The sequence below is a fragment of the Aythya fuligula genome, chromosome 22, assembly GCF_009819795.1.
Source record: "Aythya fuligula isolate bAytFul2 chromosome 22, bAytFul2.pri, whole genome shotgun sequence".
NCBI classification, from domain to species: Eukaryota; Metazoa; Chordata; class Aves; order Anseriformes; family Anatidae; genus Aythya; species Aythya fuligula.
In genome coordinates this window covers 1,896,818-1,912,617 of record NC_045580.1, presented here as the reverse complement: position 1 = coordinate 1,912,617, position 15,800 = coordinate 1,896,818, and the positions used below count along the sequence as shown (strand labels likewise).

Sequence of the window (15,800 nt, the reverse complement as noted above, 5' to 3'; positions counted from 1 at the left end):
CACCTACACAGAAAAGCCTGAGGCCCCAGAAGGCCCCATGGCAATTCCCATCTTTGAGCAAAACATGCCCTGTGCAGGTAGCAGAGTACTGCAGCATTAAGCTCCAGCGGGACATCATTTTAAGAGACAAATGTTTGGGGTGGTTCTGGTTAAAAAATAATAATAAAATATAGTAAGTCCTATGCCTTCTGCACTGCAGAAACTGGAAAAAAAAAAAAAAATAAAATAAAATAAAAAAAAGAAATCTTGGCTATTTTTGTTGTGTTTTGTTTTTGTCTTCTTTTTAAAAGCAGTCCCAGTAGCACAGCTGTGCTGTGGGGCTGTTCTGCTCTCTCCCCCAGTCTGGGTAATCACTATATTTTATTACTTTGGAATGAAAATTCACAATGCTTGATTTCCAGGGACGCTTCTCCCCCAATGAGGCATCAGTTTGACTTAAGACACAGTGAATCACTTAATGCTGGTGTCAAGCTGATGGATAAGTATACTACTATTACTATGGGACAGAGCAGAAACTTTGATAAGGAACATTTGAGTTCAAAGATGCTGTTTTACAATTGTTTTCTGGAATACCCTGTAGTTTTCAGCTTTAAATAACTGGTACAAGAACAAGCAACCTCATTCTGTGATCCTTTCTAACAAAGTTGAATGTAACAAAATTTTGTTGTTTGTTTGTTTAATCCCACATTTGCAATATTGTTAAAGACAAAGTTTGATCATCTCTAAAGACTATAGAGCTTTTAAGACTTAAAAAATGCTCCTGTAGAACAGTGCATTTGCAATATCCCATTTCCAAGTTTCCTATTTTCCTATTACTCGTACCACATTTGATTCGTGTTATTAATCTAGCAGTCTGAAAACAGACCCTTTTCTTGAAAAAGATGCCACAAGGCAAAGCCCAAACCAAGAGCTCCTTTCTGCTCACCCAGATGAACATCGTAATGGCCTGTTACTCAAAAGTGCTCAGCAACATGACTTCAGATGAAGCAAGGACAACTGCAGTTGCTTGGCTGCATTGCTAAAGTAGATGACCTCCCAAATCCATTGAACTGAAGGACTCATCGCTGCACTACACTAAATGGGAGCTCAGGTCTTCATTAAATTTTACCAATCATGTTAATGCCCCAATTATTAATGCCCCAGTACAGTGGTTGCAGAAAGAGAAGCAAAATATCAGGCACAAATTAATCTATGTTTTGGCAACTCACTTCAAGCTACCTCAAAACAGTTCTGAGCTGTCCAATATTTTAAACAGGACTTATCTCATCATGCACAGTCACTATTTCCATACCATATTTAAAATGTTATTTACTGAAGCAATACATGCTACAAGGCTTTGCCAGCAAGTAACAAGACATCCACTTTTTCAGTCTGAGTGTTAAGTTCTCTCATGTCTAAGAGCTTTAACTCCATAAGGCCTGACACCACAACCTGTAAACATGTGTAACACCTACTCACATCGTTAATCCTCATCTCATTCTGTGGGAGTACAAACACAAAAGTTCCAGATTCGTGCTCAATGCAATGTAAGAAGAAATTAGAAAAAAAAAAATCCTCTCTTAGTTCTGTCCTTTCTCAAGGGCCATTAAGACAAAACTTCTTTGCTTTTGTTTTATAAATAAATGTATCCTATGGTACACTGACATTCTGGGATGAGGCTTCAAGCAGAGTGAATGGAGGTTTAGACACAAACAGTATATCCCATCAACAGTAAATGGAGATGTAGTCATATTCTTGCAAATACCAGAATGCATTAAATAACCAACCAACAAGACCCGTGAAGGGGAATTATGTAAGAAAAAAATACACTGCCTTAAAAGATAAAACTTTTTCTTTCTCCTGGTCCCTAAGAATAACGTGAGTTCTGTACGTAGACCAGGTCTACCAAAGCAGGCAACTCGCAGATGGCTTTCTGTGTCCCATAAATAGTGGTCCATTGGTGTTTTTCTTGTACGTGTTTCCTGAGTCCAAGGCTGGTCATTTTATGAAACTGTCCAAAGGAATTACAGTGCATTGTTAACAAGGTGTTTGGAAAATCAGTATAACCAACTCTCCATTCAGTCTTCAAGAGAAAAATACATCCACTTTGAGATGGCAACAGAGATAACTACCCTGCATCTTCAGAGGTGTACTCCTGTACCTGCTTCTCCTGGCACAACTGTCGCTAGAGGTCACAGCAGAAGCTGCAATGCAAGCTAAGGTGAAACTTTTTTGTTTACAGGCAAAAAGGCAATTTTCCCTGCAAACTCTGGAGGGGAAAAGAGATTACAGTGGCTCTGTATTACCATTATGTGCTACTAGGGTTTTGATCAGTTTGTTCCAAACATGGGGTTAAGACTGCACTTTTCCTTCTTCTGGAACTGCTTGGTAAAGTAGGGCAGGGGAGACAGCATGTAAACAGTTTGAGGGGTTGGAAAAATAATAATTTAATGGACTGCTTCTGCACGTCTTCACAGCTTCATTGCTATATCCATCCCCACACACATACACAGTCACTGCTTTGCTGCTGCCCTTTTTCTTCAGGCTGTCTGCTCTCAAGCATATATTCCCTTTCAACTTGGCTGTTGAAACAAAGACAGAAGAAGCGGTTCTGCCATACTCTGGCAATTTACATGATGTCCTCCTGTTTAACGGCTCCTATTAAAAATATACATACATCATAATCTGCCAATTAGCCTTCACTTGGGCAAGCTTTTCCCTTCCAATTGAAATAAGAGTTGTTTACCAGAGACACTTCCATGAAGGAAGAAACAAGGGTCAGCAGACATGCCAAAAAAGTCCAGGGCAAGCAGGTTTCATTTCTCCTTTTGTCCTTTTTGTTAAAAGCTGCATAAAATATTATCCCAGAAGGATTTTGAGGGTACTTCTTCATGGTCACTGAGGACTTCAACCCTCTTAAAGCATTAAGAAGAGCTCCAATATTTTAGTTGAAGTTAAGTGAGCATATACTTTAAAACGTATTGAGCTCCAGGACACCCATACATTTGGGCTTCTGGGAGAGGTGAAAAGTACAAGCAAATGACACTGCAAGGCTTCTTCATTCATGTTCTGCTGAGAAAGTTCTTGGTTTAGTGATGTGCACTTCACTGCCCCCATTCCCATTGGTGGTTGTAGTGATTATGTACTGGGTTGTTTGCTGCTGATTACTCGTTTGAGATTCCAACGTATCAGCATGGGCTGGCGGCTGGGAAACACCAACCTGTACCTCACTGGAGAGCGAAGAGTTTTGTTTGACATCCAAATCAGGTTGACCTTCAGATATCACATAGTGAGTCTGCATGAAGAATATAAAAAATAAGTAATTGTTTCATCTTCTATATCTTTTCTGTTGTAATTATCTTCTACTTTCCTGCTGCTGTGCTGAAAGACATTTTGGTATGAACAAGGAATTTTGAAGTTGAGAATGTAATGCTTTTAAGTGTTATTTCTGAGACCAAGGTAACACAAATTAGACCCCTGCTTTAAAGTACATTGGACTACTTTGAAATTTGGGTTAGTTATGAACACTTAAACTATTTATACAGTTAATCCACCATTAGAAATTAAAATAGCAATTTACAATACAACTATTCTGAAAGTTTCTTCTATTTTCCATATGTTCTAGCAGAAGTTTCATTTCCAGTGTCCAATATCAGTGTAGTAAAACTACCACACTTCCTTATGCTGGATTGCTTCCTAGGTGAGATAGTAATTCTCAGAAATGTTTCTGAAACTTGGCCTCATGGATACAGCTTAGCTGTAAATATTTTTACTGCCACTGAATCATACCTTCTCCTACAAATGTGAGTAAGTGAACACTTTAAACCCCAAGGAGTCATACAAGGGTCTGACAGGCATGGGCCTTGCAAATGGCTAGGTGCAGAAAACTGTTCTTGACACATGAAGGAATATGATGCTACCTCAGAAAAAAAAAAAATGATTCCCTTACACATATGAGATTATGTCTTGCCTTTTGTAACCTCAAAGTCGACAACATTACTAGATTTTACCAGTAGCAGTTTTCTCCTTAGCCTATGACACAGCATTTCTTAGCTGTTTTGCCTAGAGATTCCACCCAGCATACGTGTAGAACTCACTACAATCATTACAGAAAGCCAAAGTCCTTTCAGACAATACAGTACAGAACTCTATAGATGCACCATTGCTCTCTGTGGCCCTGTCATCATTTTAGAATTCCTTTAACCTTCAATCTAAAGGCTTTAAAAGCTCGATACATTATTCTAGACAAAAAGAAAAGGCCATGATTATTTTCCTTACCTGAGTAACTGCTTTCACTTGCCCTGTGTTGACAGTGGTGACAGGTGTACCTACAGCTGTCTCTGTGATCACATACTGGCCTTGAGGAATGGTCATCATCTGAATCTCAGATGCTGAAAATTGAAATCGGAGAATCAAAATATTCAATCAAACTCAAAGATCACCTTGAAAGATAATCAAGTCTTGCATCAATAACAAGAGTAGTTGTTGAGGCCTGTGGAGTTTTAAAAGGCTTTTTGCAACCTGAATTTCTGCTCAAGAGAATTATACCAGATAACATTGGCTGCGGATTCTCTTCATGCATATAACTAACAGCTTGTTCTACCCCCAAGAAATTACAGAATTATCATCCAGAGCTTTATGGACATGAAGTCATTTCATGTCACCCTCATCTCCTGTATGACTCTTTGAAGCATCCATCCAAATTTGAACAAGCTGCTATTCACTATATGGATTCCTGCTGAGTGCAGGATCCTTGAATTAAAGGTGCCCAGTCTGCCTGTCCAGACTACATATCAAGTAATTATAGATGTACAGTATGTATAAAAAAAAAGCTAATACAACAATTTTCATTTTCTAAAATTGTTTAATATTCATAAAGATCTACAAAGACATGCTCTCCCATTTGGAAGATATTCTCTCCCATTTGTTGGCTGGTAAAATGGAGAACATAGCAGTTCTACACACTAGCCAAACTTCCAGTTACTGCTGACACTTACAGTAGCTCCGAAATGAGTTCCATGTGCTGGGAAGATATGTGTGCTGGACTGAAGACCCTTGCTGCTGCTGGAGGGATTGGTTTTGTGTAGATGTAGCTGTCTGCATCTGCGAGGGGCTGAGTTCCTGCTGAGATTGTTGTGAGGAGGGACTCAAAGGTTGGCCCCCAACCTAAAAAAAAAAAAAAAAAAAAAGTAAGTGTTCTCCAGCATGCTGAAGGGTTGTATGCTTCTGCACTGTTATAAGCACAGCCTCCTCGTCAAGGGAAAAGAGGTGTGGGAGTTTCTATAGCATATTGAGTACAAGAACTGCAAAGTTCTCCTCCCTTCCCCCAGGCTTGTGTCTCTCTGTGGTCGGTAAGATCAGAAAAGAGAGACATGGCTTGCCAAAGGATACATGGGACCCAAGGGAATGGCACAAAGCTGCATCAGGGGGGTTCAGATAGAATACTGGGGAAGAGTTCTTCACTGAGGGTGGTCAGGCACTGGGACAGGCTCCCCTGGAAGTGGTCTCAGCACCAAGCCCGCTGCAGCTCAAGAAGCATTTTGGCAATGCTGTCATACATATGCTTTAATTTCTAGGTAGCCCTGCATGGAGCCATGAGTTGGATTCAGTGATTCTTGTGGGTCACTTCCAACTCAGGATATTCTATGATTCTGCAGTAGCAAGTCTGATAGAGGATGGAAGCCAGAGGCTTTAAACTATCCCAGAAGATATTCAATACCAATATATTCAAATATTAGAAGAACACCACTTTTCATTTACATCTTCCAATTGGCTAACTTTATTCAACCACAAATAACTGTAAACTTGTCCATTTCTAGCCGTTTATCTCTACCACGTATACGCTCTAAAAACATAACAAATAGCCCTATGAACATTTGGGAACCACCTGATGATCTCAAAGATGCTCAAGTGGCACTCATTTCATGTGTGGTCCTTTAATTGACATACAAAAGACTCTGTCCTGCATCACAGTATATAATACACCAGCTGCACAGAGAAGAGTGAAATACCTGCGACGATGGCTGAGTTGCTGATGATGGCTCTGTGACCTGGATGTGCTGCACCTGGATGGCATGCTGCGTGTACGTCTGGGGGTCATGAAGCTGCCCAACATCTACTGTGGAGTGCTGGGACTGGTGAGGTGAGGTAGCCTAGACCGAAAATCAAAGCAGAGGTGTGTATTTTGCATTCTTTGCAGAAGCAGCCATATAAACTTCTGTGACAAGATCTGGAGCAATAAAGTATTTATTGCACTCCTGTGAGACAGAAAAACACACTTAACAGATGCAGTTGCACTGAGGTGGTCACATCCTGGTGGTATCAACAGAAAGGACTTGCCTACGGTCATACAAGTCGTCTGTAGCAGAGGCTAGATGTGAGCCAAAGGGTCTGAAAAACTGGATTAGTATCACAACCACGGGACCATCCCTCTTTGTAAGTATCTGTCCATATAGTACGCTCATACTCAAGAACTGCATGTCTTGTACTGCAGTTTGACATAGCTGTGCCTCAGGACAAAGTGCTTAGTCTTACTAATTAAAAGCTTTTTGGAGCAACACCTGTTAATAATAATTAATTTAATTACAAGTCTCAGATCTTGATAAATCTAGTATCAGCTGCAGGAATTTGTGCTCCTGTATTGTATTTGTGCTCTTATGTTGTCAAAACAGCCATGGTCTATGTTAACTGGGGCCATAGTTTAGGCCTTTATCAACCAAATTCATAATTAAATTGGTAATAACTAGGTCAGAGAACACTGAATTTCAGATTCAAATACAAAGACATGGTAGTTTCAGCTTCATCCAGTACCTACTGGATTTGAATGTTGTGGTGATCTCTTATAGTTGCCTGAATATAAATTTTCCTCAGCTCACTTATCCTAGCTACACTCTGTTTTTATTTTTAGGAGGCTGTTGGGCATCACAGAGAATGAATATTCTAATAGATAATACGAATGAAAAAGCAAATGCTTTCTGTACTTCTAAATTTTGGCTCTGGCTCACTGAGAAAAGGAAGTACAAATTAGTCCTCACAACCACAGAAGCAGGTCACCCACTGACCCAGTTTTCAGTTGCTGGAAAGCCAGCCTAGAGAAGACTCGAGTGAAGTTGCCCAGATAGAACTAAATTAGGACTCTGTTGATAAAGTCTTCATCAAAGTGACCAAGACTGATAGGAACATTTATGCCCAGTACACAATGCTTATGATAGGACCTCTATCCACCACCAAGCAATTTGTCTACACCACTTTATTTTATTTTTTTAAGTAACTACGCCTTAACAAACCTCCCAGCAATACAGCCCCCAAAAAGCACAAGCTTGGTATGAGAAGGTCAAAAAGCAGATCAAGTGCCGCAGCTGGTTACTCACCTGGGCCACTTGAACAACCTGCAGCTGGATATGCTGAGGCTGTTGCAAGCCTGTCGTGGACTGAGACACAGGGATGTACTGGATCCGCTGGTAATCTCCCTGGGGTGTTCGATAGTCTGTTGTGAGGGTCTGGGACAGCTCCGTCATCGCTTGCGTCAGTAAATCTGTTGTCTGCACAGGTAGAAAGATTGAAAGAATATCATCTCATATTGTCTTCTGGACTGAATACCTCTGCAGGGCTGTAATTCTTTCACTGCACTGAATATAACACTTATACCAGGGATCTTCTGCTAGTTTTGCTCTACTCTCTAAATGCTACTCAGGATCATCCAGGGTAAACTTAACATACAATAATCATTAAAAAAAATATTCTGACTTAACATTTTTTGTCTGGGTAACTAAGAGACAACTCTTAATGCAGGATTTTTGTTACCAAATACAGTACTGCTTCCTCAGACATGCTCCACGTTTCCCTCTCACCTGCCAAGGTGATACTTTTCTTGACAACTGTATTTCTAAAATTTGCATTAACATTTAATGGGTGAGTCTGCCCACTATCAAGCCAGTCTCTTATCCAATTTCAATCTTTAAATAGGAGTTTTAAATCGTTGCTAATAGGGCTCTTAAAAACTTTGCAGCATCCCAGCATCATTAAAGGACACAAGACTGATTTTCTATTCTCTACTTTCACTTCTGTAGCAGTTGATGCATTAGCAGTGGAGAAATCAACCACTGGAGGTTTACAACACTCAGTACTGCACTGCTCAGAGGATTACAGCAGAATTTTGACTCCTCTGAATGGAGTTTGATCCAGTTCTCTGTCTATCATTGTTTAACATGTTGTGATCATCAGCACCTGAGGAGAACAGCCTCAGTGAAAATCCATGAGATGTGGATTCCTGAGTTAACTGGGCATATGTAAAAGTATTACGTGGAGTCAGTAGCACATGCCTGAAGGGAATGGAGTAGGAAAAAATGCAAATCCCTAGAGCTCTAAAAAGAAGTATATAATTCCCAGATGAGCAAAAATACAGCACAGATTCAAGAACAGAAGTGACCTCAAGTAGTGTCCTAACACATGTTTTTAAATGATGTCTGCCAAGAACACTAAGACTACAACCAGAGGGCTTCTGTCCCATTTGTTTCCCTCCGTTGGCCTGATTTAACATCTTCAATCCTTACCACAACAGTCTCTCCGGTAGTGCTGTCAGTGGTTAGAACGGCAGGAGTGGAGCTGATGACAGCTGTCGCCAGCGGGGCATGTATTGTGTTAGGGAGCTGAGCAAACTCCGGGTGCTTCTTGCGAATGTGCTGTACCATCTTCGTCTACAGAGATGCAAAAGAGCATTAGAAAGGTGGTTGGCCTCTCAGCTTTGGGTCAACTGAAATCTAACAGCCACGTGGACTGCAGGTTTTAGGTTTCCCTCAGTCAAACAGCAGGAAGATTCATGCTACACAATTTTCTGGTCAGGAAAAAGGAAACAAATATTACAAAACTTCTGTTGATTAGAGCTATCTGATACTGAAACACTGCCTCAAAAGAACCTATGGGCTTTTTTTAACCCCAACATAGCTAAATATTTTGGGGTCACTTCCCCTCCCTCCCCCCCATTTTGTTTCCTTACCCTTCTCCCTTGCAACTAACAAGTGAGTAGTTTCCGAGCTTTTCTGTTCGTGACCACATACTGGCAGCATTTACATTTCTTCTTTCAAGCTCATGTCCTCTATTTATGGAACCTTTTTGCCATAAAGCTAGCAGGCTGTGCCGGCATTGTCAATACACAGCATGAAACCAGCACTGTGGCTCAGAATAAAAGAGCTTTGCTTGCAGACTGACAGATTACAAAGACCAAGGTGAAAGAGCATCGCCAGGGAGAGGCTGTGCTTCGAGGCTAGGAGATGACCCCCGTACCTTACTGCTGTACTGTTTGGAACAATGAGGACAGCAGACCGGAGGGGTGGCTATAGTGCCTGTCAGCTGAGTGTGGGTGCTCAGCATGGGATCTGGCTCTCCTGGACCTGCAGGGCGCAGCTTCCGGATGCTTGGAGGTAGCTCAGCACCAGGATGGTTCTTCAGGATATGTGCTTTGCGTTTGCTGGCACTTTTGTACACCTGCAGGGTGAAAGTTTGGAATGGAAATGGTGTAAGCCCAAGGTCAGCACAGAAAACAGATACCAGCTGTCTTCACCTGGAAGGTTTGCATGTTGCTTTAGACAGTATGCTTAGTTGAAACCCCAAATAATTACAACATCACGCATGGATAGACATACACATTTTAGTGTTTAATCAGCCTATAAAAGCAACTACTTGTGTAGGACGCAGAAGCTATTTGAGAACATGCTGTATGCCAGAACAAAGCAACACAGCAGGACAGGAAGTGAAAGGAAGACCTTTTTAGTTCATTCTTGAAGTGCAAATGTCAGGGAAGCCACTGGTAAAAGTTGTAATTTGTCATGAAGGGTGATGCATCCACTCTTGCATGAAGCATTAAATTGCTTTAATAGCATTCAGTAATTGAAATATTTTTTTATAACAAGTTCTTTGCCACAAACCAAATAACATGCTATAGCATTATTTAAAAACTATCTTTTTATTCCCCTTTGAACAAAAGGAAGGAGTCATCACTGAAGCATGTATTAAGGATAAGAACAGTCAGTCAAAATATATCTCCTGGTAAATAAAGGCCCACATACATAAAAAGCAAAAGGCCAGAGAGTAAGAACAGAAACCAAAGTGCAGAAGAAGCTTCAGGCTCTTCTGAACACTGGGAATTACTGGCATGTGACTGAGTAAGCTGCTTAAAATAAAAAGGAGTTACAGACTCATTTTTAGAAGTGATATAGAAACCAGAAAACAAAACAAAACAAAACAAAACAAAACACAACAGTGCTCAGGAATTATAGCTAGGTAGGATACTTAGTCCTGTGTTGCAAAAAGTGATACAAGACTAAGGGCAGGTCACTGCTTGCTGGATCAGAGTATTTACATTTTACCTACTCCAAACACAGCAACCACAGGAGGACAGCAATTTTCTATTAGTATTCAGATGTCTTGGCCTAAGTGCATTTCATCTCAATTTCTTTTGGACAGTGCTTGCAGGAAAGTTGTTTGCAAGCTCTTCAGAAGAGCTGCAAACCCTGCCAGATGTTGCTATGCAGAGATAAATTGCCTGCATAGGGGTCTAGAACTGAGCTACCCTCTGAGGGCTGACTTCCTTACATACCTTATCACAGTACTGACAGAAATAATCTCTGTTGGGTTTGATGATGGGCAACGTGAGCTCTGGCACCTCTTCTATTTTCATGTCTGGATGTCTCTTTGATAAATGATTCACCTTAGGAGAAAGAAACAAAAGAACAAGAGAGCACATTACATCTGGAAGCTAAACAATTGCTCCTTCTCCTAGACATGGATAACTGCCAAACCAAAACTGTAGCGATGTTAGCCAGCAGCACCAGAAGCATTTTCTGTTGCAAGGGTTATTGTGCATTCACAATCAGCTACTGAAGGTAAACATGGCCTTGCTAGATCTCATTTACAGTTTCTCTCAAACTAAGATGGTAAGGGGTAAAGTAACTTGTCAGAAACCTCACGTAGCTGAGAACAAGGTAATGCAAAGGACCTCTGCTAGGAGATATTACAACCCTCATAAAATATGCAGCAAGACATCTTACTGCAAACATCCTGCCACAGTGGCGATTGCAGGGCTTGGCCAGCAGAGGCCCCACTCGAGAAGGAGGAGACGACAGGGAAGACCATCACGAAAGCTGAGAGGCAGTTAAGGCTGAGCTATGCAATACATTAATCACATATTCTGTTAAATGCATTACAAATCAATCAACATTACACAGTGCTGAGATATGGTGGTGACAAGCTGACATACAAGACAGGCAATGAAATCCACAAATGCATGCATTTGCTGAGGAGGGAAGATGTACAGGTTTAAAGAAGATGCAGAATCCCAAACCAGCTACAGAATTATCCCCGTTTCACAGCATCCTCATGTCCCAGCCATTGGAATTACACCTTTATTCCTCAACTATTCAGATGTGAGTACAGAATTTGTGAGAGAAGCTAGAGCACATGGACACTCACCAACATTCCCCTCCGGCGGAAACCCATCATACACAGTCGGCACTTGAACATGAAGCTTTCATAGTCAGTGGAAGCTATGCGAGGCTTGAAAGTTTTGGAGCGGCTGATTCGGTCAGCTTTCTTGGCCTCCCTTTCTGGGTTGTGCATCCTCTGCATGTGCTCTCGCAGTTTGTCTTTCCTCTAAGGGAAGACCAATCACAGGGAATAAATAACAGTAGTAACAGCACTGCTTACTGCTACAAGCAGGAGTTAGGATGTAAGCTGTTCAGACCTCTCTTTGGCTTCTCCTCTCCAGGGCTGCTGATAGAGCTGCATGAGCTGGACAGCACAGCAGGAACCCTTTGGGGCTTACGTTTATCACTGAAAAGAAGCTGAGGTTGCTCAGCCACAAAAGCAGAAGCCAAGCTAATGCTAACTTAGCAGCTTCAGTAAGAATGAACCCCCCCACTTTGGCTTTTCTCTGAATTAATCTAAAATATTATATTCTAGGTGTAATTCTGTATGCCTAGAAACTTGCATCGCTTAATGCTCTCTGATGATGGATGGCCTCATGCCCCACAATGGTACTGAGCCTGTCCAGATGTTACCCTGCCTCTCTGGACACATGCTGTGTCCACAGCTTCTTCTTCACCAGAAGTCCCTTAGTACCTCATGGGAAACTAAGTTAGCAAGAAGAGGCTGCTGCTACCACGGTTTAGGTGGCTCAGCCTGCTCTGTCTGTTCTGGAGAGATCTGGAAAGATGTTATGTGCTGGCAAGATGCATTCCATGGACACAGACACCTCAGCCATGAATATTATTAATCCGTTGATATCAGTAAGTTTTCTTAGCTAACTTGATAGAAGTAATACAACACAAGCACTTGGCAATTGAGCTGTGTAATGAGCCAGTTCTTAATGAGAAGATGAAACTGCCTTTGCTATTAAATTAACTTATTAGAAATAAGATCTGATACATGAGCCACCCTATTAGGGCAGAGCATGCTGGGCTGGATCTTGCCCCTTTTCTATCAGAAAGGTATGTTGTTAATCTCCCACTACACAAAGCAGTGCACCTTGCAGGAAAGTCTAGCATGTTTACACATGGGTTTCTTCCACTTCTGAGAGAATGACGTTATCTTTGAAAGGGGGGCAAAGAATGTCATTCTGCACCCATATCAGGAATGATCCAGTCAAGAGTCATCTCACCTTGAACTGCTTGCCACACGTGGAGCACAGGAAGTCTTTGCGGTCTGAGTGTCGCAACATATGGAGGCGCAGCTTGTCGGGACGGCAGAAAGCCTTGTCACATTCTGTGCACTGATAAATCTTTTCTGAATGGAAACTGCGTACGTGTTTCTTGACCTAGAATTGCAGATCATAGAATAATGAAATTTATTCAAAAAATAAAAATAAAAAATGCAAGTGTGTGTGGTAACAGGTAACAGTCTCAGACATCCTTACAGAAAAAAGAAAAAAGGATTCTAAGAGTTCTCTAATCTGCTCTGGCTTTAAAAGACATTGAAGTTGATCAGAGCAGCTGATATCTTGGTGATACTTTCTATAAAGCCATGACATCTCTTATGCATCTGGATAGACTATTTAATTTCCTCAGGACTGATTCTTGAAGGCATCAGCTATTGCACAGTTGAGTACTCAATGGGCAGCAAAAGTCCATGATGTACTGGTTGTACTGAATCATCCTTGAGTTAACATGTTCATATAAGGTTCATTATCTTTACTTCATTTGTAAGAAATCCAAGTGCAGAGACTAATTCCTTTCAGTCAGGAAGAATGAGCTGTCAATTACAATTGGCAAAAAAGCAAACCAAGAGAAAAGCATTTGTAAAGGATTCCTGAATGGCAATTACTTTTGCATACTTTGGGACTACTCTTGACCTCTTGAAGCATCCAGTTTTTTTTTCTTCTTCAATAAAATAACTAATGAGGTTTGACATATGAAATCCAAGCACTATTCAAGAATTGGATTTCCAATGAAATCTTTATTATCTTTTAATGCTGATCGTGCAAGGAACAACTCTGTTGCTCAGAGAAGCATTTAAGAAGTAGGCGGTGATCTATGGTGACTAGACTTAATTATTCATGTAACACCAAATGAAAAATTCATCTTTAAGTTTCAAAACAAGGCCAAATAACTGGAAAAAGCTGTGCAACCTTCTGATTTGGTCAATTTCACAGGAAAGTTTAAGGCGAATTAGGCTGCAGAAAAGCATTTCTGAATCATCAACATTTTTCCTTGTTCAACATTTACAGAAGATGAAGTTTCTTTGCAGTGATGGAATTATATTAGTAAACCACTTTTCCCCATCCTTTCATCTCTAGCCTATCGAACATTTTATCAGTTCCTATTACTTGACATAAACTAGATTTCTACATTTCAATTTAAGTCAAGCAGCTCAGCAAGACATATGGACCTCTTTGTCCATATGAAGTATAACGACCGTGTGCACAGTACATCTCAGGTTTTTTTTTCCTTACCAACCATTAAAATAATATACTTAAATTCTATTGATGGTCTTCTCCAATGGCTCTGCACAATGCTCAAAGTATGTACATTACTCACTACTCCAGCACCACCTCTCCTAAGCATCATGCAGAGAATGGGAAGAATAAACTACCCAGCCTGAGGGGCAAGTCAGGAGGCAGACTGCACTGATCTGCCCTGGCATTTCTGCAAGGTTTTTCAAATAAATTACCCTGGCAAAAACAGTCAAGGGATGAAAAAATATTTGTAACACACAACACCATGTGGTTTTTTGTTTTGTTGTTGTTGTCATTTTTTGATTCAGAGTTTTAACAAAAAGGACAAGGTGTATTTAAGTTGCATCCAGCAAAACACAATTCTTTTTGTGCTCTGGATCTGTGCTGACTAAAGGTAGTTGAGACCTCTTTCCTTAGAGATTTTCAGGGGATAAGGGACTCCAGCAGTACAGAGCGTTCTAATGCATGCTGAAATACCACATCTAATGATTCAGTGGAAAAAGCATTTTAACAGCATAAAACAACATCTAGCAATGCTTGGTCACTCTTCCTAATTTTGGAAGACATGGGCCCCTTTATTTTGTACAGACATGTACAGCACAGACATACTGTACTATACAAAAACAGTACTGAAAAATTCTTAAACAGAGCGGCTTGCATGAAACCCAACGAGAAAGACTTTAAATCAGGATGGCATCTCACCTGGATAAAATCTGGAAAGCGCTTTTTGCAGGTAGGGCAGGTGAAATATCCATCATTAACGTGGATGGCCACATGATCTTTAAGCAGATCCAAGCGGTCAAAGGACTCAGGACAGAAAATGCAGGAGTATGTTTTCTGGTCCATGTGGAACTTCATGTGGCTCTCAAGAGCACCACTGTTGATGAAGCCCTTGTTGCAGATGTCACAAGTCAAAGGGCAGTTCCCCTCCCGTCCATGAAACCTCAAGTGCTGATCCAGTTTGTCCTTTTCCCGGAATGCCTTCCCACACTGGAGACATTTGAATGGGCGAAAGGATTTCCGGATAAACAGGTGCTGAAGAGCTGCATTCTGAAAGAAACAAAGAGTCCATCAGTGTTTAGTATTATGGACAGAACCCACATACAAATATTTCAAGATAAAATACAGAAGATCAGTGAACTTAAACTTCAGAAAACACTTCTGAGTTAGTCACCACTTCACAGAAGAGGAGGCTGTGATGGACAGAAGTTAAAGGCCATACCTGCAGTTGTGCACCAACTTAGGAGAACACAATGCCAAAGTTCCCTCTTCTGTCCCTCTTTCCTGCTGACTTAGCTAACCTTTGTCTTTAGCATGGCATTCTTCTGTAAAATAAAACTAAATCCCTCACCAAACTACAGACCTTGGCTTGAGAAGAGAGCTGCAGTTCCAGCTCATTTTTCAGGATTGGGCCACGGTTCAGCCACCATCCTATTGCTCTGCCTTTCACGCAGGAGCAGGGCTTATGAAATTCGACAGCCCGTTACAAAATCAGCTTCTGCAGAGATCACCACAGAGATGTGCAGCAGTGGTTTAGCATTGCCTAGAAAACTTCTTGTGGAATACACATTCGAGAGGTGCTGGCCTAAACCTTTTTGCTGTTATTGAAACGACTGACTTCAAAACATTACAGCAGGGGCAGAATGGCAGATTTACAAGCAACAGGTAGGAACTTGTGAGCAGTTTGTACTTCTTTGCCATTTAGTATCTATCACGTGTGAGAGCCCGAAAATGCAGATGATGAAAGAAAAAACACAGTGCTAAATCAAGAGAAAATCCAATAGCTTTGTTGGCTACTCAAAAGGGTAGTTGATTATACACAGTCAAACTTGAAATTGCTTTTCTTGGTATTGCAAGAGAGTAAGAATATTGTGAA

The 15,800-nt window shown here is 41.0% G+C and overlaps 1 protein-coding gene across 6 annotated transcripts in view; it reads right to left on the bottom strand.

The window, feature by feature from the left end:
- Positions 1 to 277: 277 nt before the first annotated feature.
- The window catches only part of PRDM10 (PR/SET domain 10), a 44,133-nt gene continuing 28,610 nt past the window's right edge, over positions 278 to 15,800 (bottom strand). For all 6 annotated transcript variants that reach the window (XM_032201772.1, XM_032201771.1, XM_032201773.1 and 3 more), the window contains 11 exons: positions 14,627 to 14,974; positions 12,632 to 12,787; positions 11,446 to 11,625; positions 10,574 to 10,684; positions 9,262 to 9,462; positions 8,532 to 8,675; positions 7,350 to 7,520; positions 5,991 to 6,131; positions 4,977 to 5,145; positions 4,258 to 4,370; positions 278 to 3,274 (listed from right to left, as the gene is read on the bottom strand). In XM_032201772.1, coding sequence (XP_032057663.1) covers positions 3,038 to 3,274; positions 4,258 to 4,370; positions 4,977 to 5,145; positions 5,991 to 6,131; positions 7,350 to 7,520; positions 8,532 to 8,675; positions 9,262 to 9,462; positions 10,574 to 10,684; positions 11,446 to 11,625; positions 12,632 to 12,787; positions 14,627 to 14,974 — 1,971 coding nt within the window. In that variant the 3' untranslated portion in view covers positions 278 to 3,037. The remainder of the gene's footprint in view (positions 3,275 to 4,257; positions 4,371 to 4,976; positions 5,146 to 5,990; positions 6,132 to 7,349; positions 7,521 to 8,531; positions 8,676 to 9,261; positions 9,463 to 10,573; positions 10,685 to 11,445; positions 11,626 to 12,631; positions 12,788 to 14,626; positions 14,975 to 15,800) is intronic.